The 15,233-nt window shown below is 56.3% G+C and overlaps 2 protein-coding genes across 7 annotated transcripts in view; one reads left to right on the top strand and one right to left on the bottom strand.

The window, feature by feature from the left end:
• Positions 1–117: 117 nt before the first annotated feature.
• Positions 118–6,149, bottom strand: NAT9 (N-acetyltransferase 9). Of its 4 annotated transcripts, none has more exons than XM_055408651.2 (7): positions 6,082–6,149; positions 5,405–5,677; positions 4,380–4,489; positions 3,697–3,840; positions 3,043–3,102; positions 2,796–2,890; positions 118–2,678 (listed from the first exon to the last, which is right to left on the bottom strand). In XM_055408651.2, the coding sequence occupies exons 2-7, from the start codon at positions 5,479–5,481 to the stop codon at positions 2,544–2,546; spliced, it is 621 nt and encodes a 206-aa protein (XP_055264626.2). In that variant the 5' UTR covers positions 5,482–5,677; positions 6,082–6,149; the 3' UTR covers positions 118–2,543. The 4 variants fall into 4 exon arrangements, with proteins under 4 accessions (XP_055264626.2, XP_055264630.2, XP_055264627.2 ...); XM_055408655.2 differs by having other exon boundaries at positions 5,405–5,490; positions 6,082–6,125; XM_055408652.2 differs by having other exon boundaries at positions 5,405–5,657; positions 6,082–6,124.
• A 181-nt stretch (positions 6,150–6,330) lies between these two features.
• The window catches only part of SLC38A12 (solute carrier family 38 member 12), a 53,374-nt gene continuing 44,471 nt past the window's right edge, over positions 6,331–15,233 (top strand). For 2 of the 3 annotated variants that reach the window (XM_055408649.2, XM_055408647.2), the window contains exons 1-2: positions 6,331–6,468; positions 7,271–7,387. In XM_055408649.2, coding sequence (XP_055264624.2) covers positions 7,343–7,387 — 45 coding nt within the window. In that variant the 5' untranslated portion in view covers positions 6,331–6,468; positions 7,271–7,342. The remainder of the gene's footprint in view (positions 6,469–7,270; positions 7,388–15,233) is intronic. The other variant, XM_055408648.2, reaches the window with a different exon arrangement.

The following is a 15,233-nucleotide window of genomic DNA, read 5'->3' as shown; positions in this document are numbered from 1 at the left end:
CTCTGTCCACGCGTGTTCCCAGAGTGGCCTCTGGCCAAGAGGATGGTCCAGGGCTCCCCGGGACCCCAAGCCTGGAGCCAGAAGTGGGGTGGCTTTAACCAGAAGGTTTCAAGCCTGTAGCCGCTGGTGGCTAGGCCATGCGTGGGTCCTATGGGAGAACCCACCTGGGCTCCCGTGTGCTTGGCTCGCTGGGGCTGCCCTACAAAGATGACCATCAGGGAAACGGGGAGCTTAGAGCCCATGTGTGCAGAGGGAGGGCTCTAAGAGCCACCTCAGATCCCAGGAGGTTTCAAAGGGTGAATCCATGATGGAGCCAGAAGACAGCTTTAATCTTTCTGCCCTCAGCCAGAGAGGTGCAGATTCCCAGGCATGACCCAAGCTGGTGTCCCCACCCCCCCAGATACTCATCTTACCTGGCCATGAACCTGACTGTGGGTATGGGGAGGACAGACCCAGCCCGCTGGGCCCTGGGACATGCTTGTGGCAGGTGGGCCCTGCTCCTCCATGGGAGGTCCGGGTCTCTCTACTGCTGACCCGAGGGCATCCTGGACAGCTGCCAATATGGCCTGCAGGACCCAGTTTGTGGGCAAGCAGGAGGAAGGGAAGCTGGCCCCGGGCTGTCCTCCACCCCACCTGGAGGCCACTCAAGCCAGGTTCCTGGGACTGAGAACAAACAGGGAAGGCCACTAACTGATAATCGCTAGACCTGTTAAGGTTAGAGTTCCACCAATGTAAAGAGAAAACCAAAACCCTTATCACGGCACCAACTGCAGCAGTCAGCCTGGGCCTGGCCTGACCCCACTCACCCTTGCCTCCACCCTGTGACCTCTGATGGAGGTCCCCTGCAGGTGCACTGGCCCCACCAGGCTGGGGAGGGACCCTCCCTACCTCACCTGCTGGGTGGGGAGGCCCTAAGGCCCTTTGACTCTGATTAAGCTGGCACAGGTGGAAGGAACAGGTGGCTCAGAGGCAACTGTCACTGAGGGGCCTGGGCCCCGGCAAGCAGTTTGTGTGCTCGGTGCAGGCATGCTTTTTTAACAACTTTATTTATGGTTGTGCAGGGGCTTTATGCTGCGTGGGCTTTTCTCTAGCCGCGGCGAGCAGCGGCTGCTCCCAGTTGGGGGTGTGGGCTTCTCACGCTTCTCACTGCAGTGGCTCCTCTTTTTTGCAGAGCACAGGCTCTGGTGCCCACAGACCTCAGTACTGTGGCTCCCAGGCTCCAGAGCCCCGGCCCAGTGGCTGTGATGCGTGGGCTCAGCTGGTCTGCCATGTGGGGTCTTCCCAGACCAGCATTGGAACAGGCGTCCCCTGCTTTGGCAGGGGAGCAATTCTTTACCACTGAGCCACCAGGAAAGTCCTCAGGCGCAGTTTAGATTCTAGTTTTCCACGCTCCTATCCGGTGAGAGAGGCCTGGGAGCCAGGAGTCCTCAGCCACAGTCCTGGCTCTGCCATCAAAAGCTCTGGGGCCTCTGGTGAGTGCCTGCCCCTCCCTCAGTTGTGTCTGACTCTTTGAGACCACGTGGACTGTAGCCCGCCAGGCTCCTCTGTCCACGGGATTTCCCAGGCAAGAACACTGGAGTAGGTTGCCATTTCCTTCTCCACGAAAACACCCTACATGCCTTAAAGGTCTCTTCTCCGACTGTGTTTTGAAAGTGTGCCAGGGGGTTACAACAGGGCATGATGAGACAGACGTCACAGGCTGTCCTGCTGGCTCTGAGGTGCCCGGCTGCCAGTTAAGCACTGGTTGCCACGCAGTCCGGCCATCTCAGGCCTGTGCCGCGGGCGCCCCCTCGTGGCCTCGGCAAGTGGAGTTGCTCCCGGGGCCGCGGGATGAGGCCGGGAGAGCAAGGTGCCTTCAGGAGGCTGCGGCCCTTGCAGCTGAGCAGGAGGCCCGAGCTTCATCGGGGGCGGGGGGGTGCTCCAGCCACACGGAGCTGTGTCCAGAACTAACTTACCCCGCCCTCAAAACTGGCTCCAAAGACCAGGACACCCACCACTTTCCCTCCTTCCTTTCCAAACCTCCTGGGGTCACACCCTCCTGCTTCTGCAGGACAACTGAACACCAAGCTCCCCGCACTGTTGGCGCAGTGAGAGAACGGGGCCAGCTGCATGCAGTGCACTTTACTCCCAGACACTGGGCGGCCCCTCCGGAGAAAAGGGAGGCCCTGAAGGGTCACAGGCCCCCCTGGTCCCCAGCGCCGCCTCTACCTGCCTCCTCCGCCTATGGACTCGCACCATCCACTCCAATCTGAGTCCAGGTTTGGCAGGAGGAGGGGCTGACCCTGGAGTAACCAGCCACAGCGGCCAGCCAGAGGGAGGCCAAAGCTGAATCCAGCCCAGAGTCTGAAGGGCCCCACAAGGAGATTCCCAGCCTGGAGCAGGGCCAGGGCACCCCGCGCCCCAAGTTCCATCCGTTCACCTGCAGCAGGGCTCCGGGCTTCCACGCCCATCCGCATGGGGAGGCCTGTCCATGCGGCAGCTGTCAGCAGGGCTCCGGGCTTCCATGCCCATCCACATGGGGAGGCCTGTCCACATGGCGGCTGTCAGCAGGGCTCTGATGCCCCCTCTCTGTAGGGCTTCTCTTGCACGTGGCTGGTCTTCTCTAGAAGCCACTGCCGCTCCAGCTCACTCATCATCAGTCTGAGTGTCACCTCCTGGAAGACACTGCTCACAGCCACCTATGCGTGCCAGGGACAGAGCAGGGCCGGGCCAGCTACGTTACAGCCCCAGGTCCAAGCACCACCGGGCCCCCAGCCCAGACCCAGGCCTCACCCTCTCACCAGAACCAGCCTCACCTGCTCAAAGTGAAGCTTTTGGAACATCCGGATGCTCGGTTCATTTCCTTGCCCAATTTTCGCCTCAAACTTGGTCAGACCTAGCCTGGTCACTCCTTCGAAATGGATCAGAGAGGGTAAGCTGCACTATGAAGCCCCCCGCCCCTCCTCCCAGCAGCCTCCGCCCCACCTGCCCCCGTGCCTGGGCCTGAAGTTTCACCCCCAGCCCCTTGCCTTCCCCTGGGACCGCCTGCCCGGCCCTCCTCACCATAAAGCATCATCATGAGGACGGCCTCCGTGCCCAGGCCCTGGCCCCTGCAGCTGGGCTCTAGGAGGGATGACAAGAGTCACTGACACTGCGTGCCCGACTCACAACCCTAGGAAGCTTGCAAATATGGGCACCACTCTGCACATGAAGAGACAGAGGCCCAGAGAAGTTAAACGACTCGCCCAAGGTCTCACAGGTCAGCAACACTCAGCAACCTGACCCCAAAACTGACCCCTTCAGCTCAGGGTGCTGCTCCACAAGCACATGTGCACAGCCCTTTAGAAAGAGGCTGAGGACCACGATGGACACAGAAACGGGAGCTCCTCACACAGCACAGGGAGATGCTCCAGGGAAGCGCACTGATTTCAGGCAGCCCCCAGTCCACCCCAAAGATAGGGCAGGCTGCAGCCTGAAGATCCTAAAACCAAAGGTTAAGTTCACAGCCACACGTGAGGTGGGAATAAAACGAACCACCAAGGTTGAGCCGCGTGGCTAACAGGGTGCCAAGTGGTGGTCTGCCTGGCCAGGTGCTGGGATCACCAAGGCCAAGGCCTTGCACCGAGCTTTTTGCGTGCCTTATGCAGCTTCGGCGGCTTCAGGTTCAGCGGATCTGAGGGCCAGAGGGGAGAGAGGGCAGGGCCAGGTGGAACGAACCTGCAATCATGACCTCGATCTCCCCCAAGGAGGGGTCCCCGAGATCCGTGAGGAAGAGGTTCACATCTCCCGCCATGCAACTCTCTTCGCTGGTGCCTGGCTGGGTCTGCCACTTCTCTGCATCCAGCACGATGAAGGTACACTCTGAGGGGGGATGGGGTCGTCACCTTCTCTCCACAGGAGGGCAGAGGCCAGCTTCCTACCTGAGCCAGAGAACTAGCCCTGACTCTGAGTCTGGCAGAAAAGGGGAGCTGGCGCTTCCTCCTGCTGATTACAAAGCCCGAAAGCAGCCTCCTGCAGGCAACAGTGGCCTCTGCAAACAGCGGCTGCACTCTCAGAGGGGGTGCCACACAAAGACCACACTGGGCTTGCAGCAAGGGGCGCAAGGGGTGCGGCCTGACCTACAGCCAGAGCCCCACGAGCTTTCCTTTCTCTAAGTCCCTCCAGTTCCGGTGCAGTGAGTGGGGAAGAGAGCAGAGGCATCAGCCCCCACCCTCAGGGTCTGGCTTCAGGGGGCGTCACAGTCTCAGGGTTTCAGGCACCTCCCAGGCTTTCCACAAAGCACTTTTCTTTGCAACCTTTCTGGGGTTCCAGCAGGGAATGGGAAAGGGAGGGAACCCAGGACGGCCTCTGGAATCAGCCCTCCCACGACCGGCCCAGCCTAGGCCTCCTCCGCTGCTCACTGTCCGTGTCTTCCCGCCAGCTGCGCTGCATCGCGTACTCCTGCTCCAGGGTCAGCGGCTCTGAGGCCGTCAAACGCCGCAGCTCCTCTGATTTCATCCACTCATGGTACCTACAGGGGCGGAGGGGCAGCCTTCAGCCAGCAGGACCCATTCAGAAGCCTAAGTCTTGACGTTTTATGAGGTGAAGAAACGGATGCTTGAGAGGCAAACTCCTAGCGCTAACAGAGGGCCAGAGAAGACCCAAGAAAGGGTTATAATGGCTCCTATGGCAGAAGGCTGTAGGCCCAGTAGTCAGAGACAGCAGGAGCCAGTCCTATCTGTCCAGCCTCCTCTCCCGTCTCAGGGGTCAGTGCGGGGGAGCAGTCAGAAGCTAAACATTCCTTAAATTCCTGAGGAGATGTAATGGCAAGCCAAACTCAGCAAAGAAGGCTGGACAGATCTCCACGCCAAAAACCCCTCAAAGAAAAACTACAAGCAGGGAATACACACCCACAGCACCACCCGCCCCCTCTACCAGACATTCGCCAACTGCCACCCCAAGAGCCCCACCCTGCGACTCATTCCTGGACGTCCCAAACAACAGATCTCACAACAACCCGTCTGCTCAGTTTTACAACAGGTTAGCATTCAGTATCCAAGAACTGAGCCTATTTACCGGTACCGGGGTGGGGGAGGGGTGGCGGCGGCGGGGTGGGGGGGTGGCACGCTTTTACAATCAGGAGAGAAGACAATATCTTTTCTTCCTTACCCACATGTAGTTTACATAAAGGAATTCCTTGCTGAAAGGCCAAAAAGGAAGCTGAGGGGCGGGGTGAAAGGGAGAAACAGGGGGGCTGGTGACTTCCTCCAGGGAGGTCACTGCCCTCTGCTTCAGTTTTCACTTTTTCCTATTTGCAATGACTTCTCGCACCAATGCCTCTCCTCCTCAGAGAAACACAGTCTCTGAGATTTGGGCTAAGACAGGCTGACCCTCCTCGCTGCACCTTGGCGAGCTGGCTTGCAGCCCATGTCAGGGGAGTGGTTACCTGGGCACATGCTCTGAGGTGTAAGGGACCAGCACCACCTTCTTCCCCAGCAGCAAGATGTTCTGATTCAGCCTCATGGTAGCAGCCTGCAGCCAGCCGGGAGGGCAAAGATTTCAGCACCTGAGTTTCCTCTCACTTAGGGTGGGAGCCTGGGCTTTCAATTCGCTAAACGCCTCCTGGGGCTAAGTTGTCAGAAGAGAGAACCGCCATCCTTCCTTTCCAAACCCTTCAGAGAACACGGCCTTTAAACCCCCTGCAAGGAGGGGAACGGGGCTGGTGAAAGATAATTAAACAATCCTGGACTCGCATCTCAAGGAGCCTTCAAGCATGATCTGTCCCTTCCACCCCATCACCCAGAAGGCCTCACACCCAAGCACCAAGATTTATCACCGAAACTCCCATCACTTGCCCCAGTCCTAAGACGCCGCCCCCTACGGTTAATTTTCCGCCGCGTCTTAAACCAGCGTCCAAACCCTTTTCCCAGCGAACCCCGCCGCCGGGGCTCTCGAGAGCCATCCGGGCCCCATCCCGGGCCACTTTCGAGGGAGGCGGGCTGAAGGCCTCGACGGCCTGCCCTATGTGAGGGGTCACAGGCTACGCTTCTCGAACCCCACGGCCACTCGGGTCCCAGGGACGGCCAAATCCACAGCCGCTCCTCGGCCAGGACAGGAGCCCACCTCTCGCACCTGGCCCCAGCTTCCGTCCCTGGGCCAACGGCCGCCCTCGCGCATGCGCGTAGGCGCGCGCCCCGCCCACTTCTGCCCCGCAGAAGGCGGCCGCCGTGGCGCGCGCGCAGCCCCGCCCCCGCAAGGCGCCCAATCCGCGCCGTGCGCCCCGCCTACTTCCGCCCCGCAGACGGCGGCCGCAGAGGCTCGCGCGCAGTCCCGCCCCCGCGAGGCGCCCAATCCGCGCCGTGCGCCCCGCCCGCGGCGCGCGCGGAAAAGGTGGGCTCCCGGCGCGGGCGCATGCGCGCTGCGGGCGCTGGTGCGGGACAGCTGGCGCCGGCCGCAGCCCCGGGGATCGCAGGCGGCGGCCGCGGTGGCCCGGAGCCGGCTTCGCTGCAGGTGTCGGGGCGAGAGGCTGGGGTGGGCTGGGGTCGTACCCGACTCGGGGCTCCTTCAGCAGAGGGGAGGAAAATGGGGAAGAGGATCGGAGAGGAGCGAGAGCCCCAGGGCAGGTTGGGGGACGTGGAGCGGAGGCCCTGGACCGGGCTCTGGGACAAGGAGTTGGGTTGGGGGGGTGACCTCGGAAAGCCCCCAGCCCCTTACCCCAGGCGGAGGAGGCAGTTATTTGGCTGCCCTGTTGCGATCGTGAGCTCGCTGTTGCTGGCATTGAATGGGGATAACCAGAGTGTGTTAAGGAGACCCTTGTGCTGGGTTAGACTTAGTGGCATCCGAGGACCCGTAAGTCACTTGCAGTCTGAGCGGCAATGGATACATGCCCTGCACAGCCAGGGAAAGGTAGAAAGAGACCACCCAGGTGTCATCATACAGGGAGACACTTCTGTCCCGGCTGTCTGGTGACAGATGTTGAGGCCATAAAGTGTCAGTCACTCAGTTGTGTCCGATTCTTTACGACTCCACGGACTGTAGCCTGCCAGGCACCTCTGTCCATAGGATTTTCCAAGCAACAATCCTGGAGTGGGTTGCCATTCCCTTCTCCAGGGGATCTTCTCAGCCCAGGGATTGAACCCAGAGATTGAACCCATGTCTCTTGCATTGCGGGCAGATTCTTTACTGTCTGAGCCATCCAGGAAGCCCCTGAGGCCTTAAGTGTCTGACTAAAGAATGGGGAGGGGGTGGCCCTGCAGACATTCCCAGCCGCTGTCTAGGTCCATGAGAAAGCTGAAGTCTGTTCTTTTTCCAGGGAGCCACAGCAGCTGCCACCCCAGCGAGGAAGAAACGTTGAGCGCCAAGGGACCCTTCCTCACTTTGGGAAATGGCAGGCGAAATCACAGAGACCGGGGAACTCTATTCTCCCTACGTGAGTTTCACTTTTGGGGCCTAATTTGCCCACATCGGTGCCCTTGGCTTCTAGAGAAGCACTCTGCCTCCTGTGGACTGTGCTTGTGAGCCCAGCGGCCTTCACGGCTTGGGGCTGGGTCGGCAGCAAGCCGTGAACGGAGGATGAGAGTCAGATCTGTTAACTCTTTATGTGTTGATCGGAGAGCAGTCAGGAACACAAAATGGACTTGTCTGCCCCTTATTTTCATCTCAGGGCTGCTGTCTCTTGCAAACTGTGAGGTCAGTTCATATGGATGGGGGCTGTTGACTCTGCGTTTTGCTCCACTCAGCAGTTTGAAACCACTTCACTTCTTAGCTGAACTTTATGTTGCACAACTTTTATAGTCTTGCATGGCGTAAGAGGCAGAGAAAGCACGCAGAGACCTCCAGCTGTGGTTCGCTGGAGCCTGTAATTAGAACAATTACAATGATGGATTTCTCACTGTTGTGGGTCTGCATTATCCTCATACGTACACTCAGTTTATCTTCTTCGTGTTATAGAAGATTGGTCATGGTTCCGTCACAGAGTCCTCTTGCTGGATGAATAGTTGAAGGACTGCAGGATTGGAATAATCAAATGATTGATTCATGTTGCTCCCAAGTATCCCAGTGGTGCTAAGTATCCCAGGAAAAGGCAGCACTGCCTTAAGTAGCAAAGTCCTCTTTCCTGAAAGTCCCTAACCTTAAACGACTGCCCTGCTTTGCACTTCCCTGGGGATCCATGCTCTGTCTCTGCTAAGTTGTGATGTGATGGATAAGGAAGCACCTCTGAGAACAGCTGACAAAAACCCTCACACCAAGGTCCTGTGCCATTAGTGTGTGACTCCAAGAGCCCCTTCTTCACCTCGTAATTTTTTTTTTTTTTGGCTGTGTTGGATCTTCGTTGCTACATGGGCTTTTCTTTAGTTGTGACCAGCGAGGGGCTACTGTCTAGTTGCAGTGCTTGGACTTCTCATTGCCGTGGCTTCTCTTGTTGCCATGGAGCTCAGGCTCTAGGATGTGTGGGCTTCAGTAGTTGCGGCTCTTGGGATCCAGAGCACAGACTCAGTAGCTGTGGGTCACTGGCTTAGCTGCTCCAGGGCATGTGGGATCTTCCCAGATCAGAGATCAAACCCTCTTCTCCTACACTGGCAGGCAGATTCCTTACCCATCAGCCACCAGGGAAGCCCCTTCACCTTGTAATTGATCAGTTTAGTCTTTCTTGAACCTTAAAATGGATTGGATCATGCTCCTTTCATCTGTGGAACTATGTAACTACCACAGCCTCCTCTGGGTATCAGCAATGACATGTCCACACTGTCTATAAACGTCACCAGGGCTCCTGCGTCATCTTCCAACATCTGTAAGCTTCAGTCAGTTCAGTTCAGTCACTCAGTCGTGTCCGACTCTCCGTGACCCCATGAATCACAGCACGCCAGGCCTCCCTGTCCATCACCAACTTCCGGAGTTCACTCAAACTCATGTCCACAGAGTCGGTGATGCCATCCAGCCATCTCATTCTCTGTCGTCCCCTTCTCCTCCCGCCCCCAACCTTTCCTAGCTTCAGAGCCTTTTCCAGTGAGTCAACTCGTTGCATGAGGTGGCCAAAGTATTGCAGTTTCAGCTTTAGCATCAGTCCTTCCAATGAACACCCAGGATTGATCTCCTTTAGAATGGACTGGTTGGATCTCCTTGTCTGTAAGCTTAGAAGCGAGGAAATGAGTTATTTCTGTAGCTGGGCCTTGGGAAGGAAAGCCTTTGATGTGCCCACTTTTCTTGGGCCTCCAGCTGTTCAGTAATCATTTCACATGTCAGCATGTGCCCACAGGAAATGGGGCAGTGAGACCTAAAAGCCTCAGCAAATTCCGCTTTTTAAAACTCTTTTCCTCCATCTCGTATGCGTTGGGTGTTGTTCAAGGTCTGCGTTCAAGGGCCTCCTCTGGGTATTAGCCATAAACAGCGGCTCGTGTTCTCTAATCGTGCTGGTGAAGAGAGAGGTGGGGGAAGGTGGATGGTACTGAGGGTGAGGTGGCACTAAGCAAGGAGTTAGCTATCAGGGTTTGAGCGGAGGACACGCCTCCTGCCTGAGGTTTCCGTAACTCTGCCGTCCTTCGAGAATGGTTCTTGATCCCCTGTGAGACCAGGAGGAGGGTTGGAGGTGCACGCCCCCCACCTCGCCGCACTGAGCCCAGAGGGACTGCGGAACAGACTTGACTGCAGGCGCTGCTTTCCTCTGCAGCTGAATTCCCCTGCTCAGCAGAGCACAGGCGGAACCTCGCTGGCTGCCTTGGGAGAGCCTGACACTGAGCGGTGCGTTCCCAGCCCCAAGCGTCTCCCTACCTCTCTGTGCCCTGTTGTGAGTTCCTGCCACTTGCGGGTGTCAGGGGTGTTTTCCTGTGCCTTCATTCGTCTGCATAACTGATGTGTGATGAGCCTCGCAGGGGACTCAGATGACGAGCCCTCTCAAGGATTGTAGGGGTCACAGGAGCGTGGTTCAGGCCTGTGCACCTCACCCTCATAGGTGATCTCAGAACAGTCTTGTCTGTGTCCCCATGTATGGGGACCACAAGTGGCACGGGACTGAAGGGATCCTATGGTCGAAATAGAGAAAGAAGGGTGTCCCCACCCACAGAGAGGTAGATGCTGAGACTACCCCCCGCCAGCCTGTCTTGCCGAAGATGGGTGACGGTGCTTTCGAAGGAAAGAGGGCTTGTTTTGTGGCCTGAAACCCGAGTTGTTGCTTCCCCATTTCCACCGCCTTCCATTCCCTGTGACAACTGTCGTTGGGGAAGCCATTGAAAGATGCCGGTGACCCCGACTTTGTGCGCACCCATGGGTGGGGCCACGGGAATGCTGTGCCGAAGCCCTGGAGCGTGGTGGGGGGCAGCGGGTCAGCCATCCCCAGGGAACTGTGCCTTCCCCGGGTCAGCCCCAGAGAAGAGTCAAGAACAGGAGGAAGCTCGGTTTGCAGGGCCACTTTACTGAGACTGCAGCAGGGCCCTACTCCTCTGCTTTCAGTCTTGCCTCCCTGGAGGCTGTCCCCACAGAACAGTCACCAACCAGCAGGAGAGGGGACCCCACACACACACCGGCTTCCTCCTGCCTCGCAACTGCCTTCCATCCTAGCTGGGGCTCAGCTCAGGTTTGCTCCCTGCCTATTTGTTCTGCTCCTTGAGATCGGTCCTTTCTGATCCCCTTGACAGAAAGTAAAGAGGGTTTAACTCTGGCCAGGAAGGTGGAGACACCATAGGGTCTCACTCTGCCTGCCACCTCCAGGCCCAGAATACTAGCCTCAAATTGAAAAACAGCAACAACACAAGACAAAGAGGATTACCCATTCCTGCTCCTAACTGCCAACAGTTGATCACTAATTAACTTCTTTGTCAAGGTCTTAAAGGGTCTTTTTCACTGAGATCTATGTGAAGTTCCTGCTGGGAGTGTGTTTATTTCACTATGTGTTTATATCAGCAGTGGTTCTCAGCTAGAGGCTGTCTTGCCCTACCCAGGGCAGTGTCTGGAGACCCCATGACTGTCACAACACAGGGGCGACGTGGGGGCTACTGGAGTCTCGTGGCTAAAGGCCAGGGATGCTGCCAAACACCCTGACGATGCACAGAACAGGCCCCCACAACAAGGAGTAATCTGGCACCAGGAATCAGCAATCCTCTGTCTGAGATACCGTGCTTGACAATAGACCCTTGACATTTACATCCCAACACCTTCAACCATCCTTGAATTCACAAATGCCTCTTGTACTTCTTAATTTCCCCATGAAAGTTATTTTTGGGGGGAGTGGGAAGGGGAGGGCTGTGTCATGGCTTGCTGGATCTTAGTTTTCCAACCAGAGATTGAACCTGTGCCCCCTGCATTGGAAGTGTGGTGTCTAATCACTGGACTACCAGGGAATTCACATTCCTATAAAACTTCTTGCTGAGAACCATCACTCTCTTAGGGCTCTTTGCCTTCTCTTAACGTCTATCATGAGAACCATCACCAGAGCCTTTTCCGTAAAGAAATAAGGTTCTGCTCTTCATCAGCATTACCAATTATAAAAACGATATGCAGGGGAGGTTCTTGGCAGTCCAGCAGTTAAGACTCCATGATTCTGCTTCAGGGGGCACAGGTTTGATCCCTGGTCGGGGAATTAGAAGTGGTACAGAATCCACCTGTCAGTGTAGGAGATGCCAGAGATGCGAGTTCAATCCCTGGGTCTGGAAGATCCCTTGGAGAATGAAATGACAAGCCGCTCCAGTATTCTTGCCTGGTAAATCCATGGACAGAGGAGCCTGGCGGGCTACAGAGTCAGACACAGCTGAGTGTGCACAAAGGCACGTTCTGTGCTGCGGTGCGGCAAAAAAAAGCGTATGCAAGGAGTGAAGCTGCTGGAAGGTCAGATGCTAGGTCCTCACCCGGGCCCTGGTCTCTCAGTTCCCTCCATACACTCCTGCGGTGGCGTCGGACTCCCTGTCCCGTGCACCAGAGCTGGGAGTCTGTCTGCAGCCTTGCTGACCATGCTCCAGCCACACTGGCCTCAGACCTCCCGGAACATCCCTCCCCTTCTCCCACCTCAGGCCTTCATCCCTGCCAGTCTCTTTCCTGGCCCTTTGCCTGGGTGGCCCCCACTCAGCCTTCAGGTCCCGGCTTGAATGTCACCACAAGGCCGCCCTCTCCCGGAAGTGCTGCCCCATTATTCTTTGTCACTGAGCCCTGGTTCTTTCCTTCCAAACGCTTCTCCAAAGTGGCGACCGTGGTTTGTTTTCTTGTCCATTTCCTCTTGCCTGTCTTGCTCCCTGTCGTCCCCCAGGTTCTGAGCAGAGGGCCAGGATCACTGGACACTCTCAGTAGCTGTTGAGTAAGCGAGCTCACGGACCCACACCCACACCCGGAGGTACTCCCCTCCAAGTGCCGGTGATTGAAATTAACCCCAGCAAAAGTCGAAGTTGGGGTTTCCCAGCTGGTTCAGCAGTAAAAAATCCACTCAGGTTCGAACCGTGGGTCAGGAAGATCTCCTGGAGTAGGAAGTGGCAACCCACTCCAGTATTCTTGCCTGGGAAATCCCATGGACAGAGGAGCCTGGCAGACTGCAGTCCATGGGGTTGCAAAAATTCGGACATGCCTGAGTAACTAACACACACAAAGTCAACGTTAGCCTGAGGACGTTCACATCTTTGAAAAATCAATTCAGAAGGTCAGCTGTCACCCTCACAGTTACTCTGGCAACATCACCCTGGGCCAGGACTCTCGGCAGGGGAACCACCTCATGCTGGTGGTGTGATCCAATCGAGAGCCAGAGGAGGACAGCTCAACTTCTCTTGATCCTTCTGGGATCCATCTAGGGATCGAGATGAGACTGGGATGTTTAACGCAGGACTGGGATCTGCCTCCGGGATCAGAGTGAGACTGGGACGAAGACCATCAGATTCACGGCAGAGGGAACTGAGCCGGGGCCACCGAGGCTGCCCATCTCGAGGCCGTCTGCCAGGCACCCCAAGAAATGCAGAGAGACGCAGTGAGACAGCAAGCCTCAGATTTAGTAACAGGGGAAAGATAAACACATCAACACCAAAAACCCAAACTAGGGCATCAGAAGTGCTCTCAATCCAGGGCTTGGAGACTGGGAGCAAGATGGACTTGGGAGACTGGGAAGGGCTTTGTAGTGGGAGTGGCATTGGAGTAGGCACCGCCTCCCCCCCTGCCCCCGTCCCGTGGGGGGTGGGGGAGTTGAGGGGCTGGGTGGGAGGCACAGGAGCTTGGTGCCCTGGGCAGAGCTGTGTCCTCTCTAGAGGACGCCCTCCCGTTTGTCCAGCACTCCGACAGCCAATCAACCCCTGCCCCGAGGCCTATCTCCCTTCCTAACCACCGCCTAGCCCCTCCCGCCTCCCTGTCACAGGCCCCAGCGTGGTGACCAACACTCCTTACTTCTCTTCTTCCTTTTAAATCCAACTGCGGCTCGTCTGAGAACGGGGTCCTGATTTAGTGTTTGTGATTTAGAATGCAGCACACGGTTTAGTGGAGATCAGTTAGGAGCCTGCTGTCCTAGTTCAGGCCAGAAGTGATTCATTTGCATTATAAAGAGAGCAGTACCCACAACAGACTCTGTGCTGCATGGTAGGTGCTTGTCGATTTTTCATGGATAGTTACCTGTGTATGTTCAGCCCGACCTCCTAAGTTGGCCTCCCTGCCCCCGCCCCCGCCTTCCCCAGTCAATCCTGTTTTAGTCAAGAAGTCACACACTTGAGCATCCTACTCGTCAGTTCGTCCAACCCCATGGAAGTCAGTCATGTTCTTGAAGTCCAGTTTTTCCGTCAGTTCTGTACACCTCGCCTGATGATTGACGGAAGAGGGACGGTTCCAAAGAATTATGCAAGTGCTTTTGCGAAGGCTCCTAGGAATAAAATCGCCAGCTCTGAGATATGGAGGGGAAGGCGGTTCTGGGGCCATTCTGAGGTGTCTCGGTGGAGGGGACTCGCAGGCAGAAAGGTTCGCTAAAAGAAGCACAGTCCTCTTCTTTCCCCCGTGATAAGTAAAGCCGTAGGATCGAGTGATGTTGCTGAGGACGAGACACAGAGAAAGCGACCGCCGATGTCAGAACTGTAAGAAAGGTTAAAGACTAACACAGCCGTTGGGTTAGGAGGCCGTTGGTGACTATATTTTTCTTTTCGACTTGTTTTTTGTTTGGTCATTGGTGATTTTTAAGAACGCAGTTTCAAGAGAGTTCTAGGGATGGAAACCACAAACTGCGGGAAATGAAGGCAGAGGATATAGCTGCCGCTTCTTTTTTATCTCATTTTTTGCCTGCGCTGGGTCTTTGTTGCTGCGTGGGCTTTTCTCCAGTTTCAGGGAGCGGGGGCTACTCTTGTTGCTCGGGTTTCTCATTGCGGTAGTTGAGGGGGGAATGGAGGAGGCACCGATGTTTGAGTTCAGAAGGAGCGAGGCTTGGGAATTCCCCGGAGTTCCAGCAGTTAGGACTGGTGCCTTCACTGCCGTAGACCCAGGGACCAGGGATCAATCCTTGGTTGGGGAACTGAGATCCTGCAAGCTGCTCCATGCAGGGAGAAGAGAAAGGGAGGAGTGAGGCTTGGGGAGTGTGCGTCGGATGGTCTCCGTTACCTCTGCAGCATGGCTAGAGGTACAGCCTTCACTTGAGAGAGATGGGAGCCCCGGGTCTGGGTTTTGGAGACTGAAGTTTGGAACCTTTACGTGGGACGTGCTCGCAAGTCCACTGTGAGGAGGAAAGAAAATCTGATGCCGCCGACCACAGGGGAAGGGACCCTCATCTGTCAGAGGACTCAGTGTTAGAATTGCTTTTTTAATTTTTTAAAAAGCTATTTATTATTTATTTGTTTATTTGGCTTCATCGGATATTAGTTACAGCGTTCGGAATCTTGAGTTGCAACCTTTGAGCCTTAGTTGCAGCAGGTGGGAGCTAGTTCCCTGACCAGGAATGGACTCTGGGCCCCTGCTTTGGGAATGCGGAGTCTTAGCCACTGGACCCGGAGAAGACAATGGCACCCCACTCCAGTACTCTTGCCTGGAAAATCCCATGGATGGAGGAGCCTGGTAGGCTGCAATGCATGGGGTCGCTAAAAGTCAGACACGACTGAGAGACTTCACTTTCACTTTTCACTTTCATGCTTTGGAGAAGGAAATGGCAACCCACTCCAGTGTTCTTGCCTGGAGAATCCCAGGGATGGGGGAGCCTGGTGGGCTTCTGTCTGTGGGGTCGCATAGAGTCAGACATGACTGAAGCGACTTAGCAGCAGCAGCAGCAGCCACTGGACCACCAGGGAAGTCCCATCATCGTTAGGATTTTTTTTTTAGTTCCAGGGGCCTTTAGCAGCTTCTTA

Source organism: Moschus berezovskii, chromosome 20, assembly GCF_049115385.1.
Source record: "Moschus berezovskii isolate FMDL1 chromosome 20, NW_MosBer_1.0, whole genome shotgun sequence".
NCBI lineage: Eukaryota > Metazoa > Chordata > Mammalia > Artiodactyla > Moschidae > Moschus > Moschus berezovskii.
The sequence above is the reverse complement of the archived record's forward strand: the minus strand, read 5'-3'. Positions and strand labels throughout refer to the sequence as shown.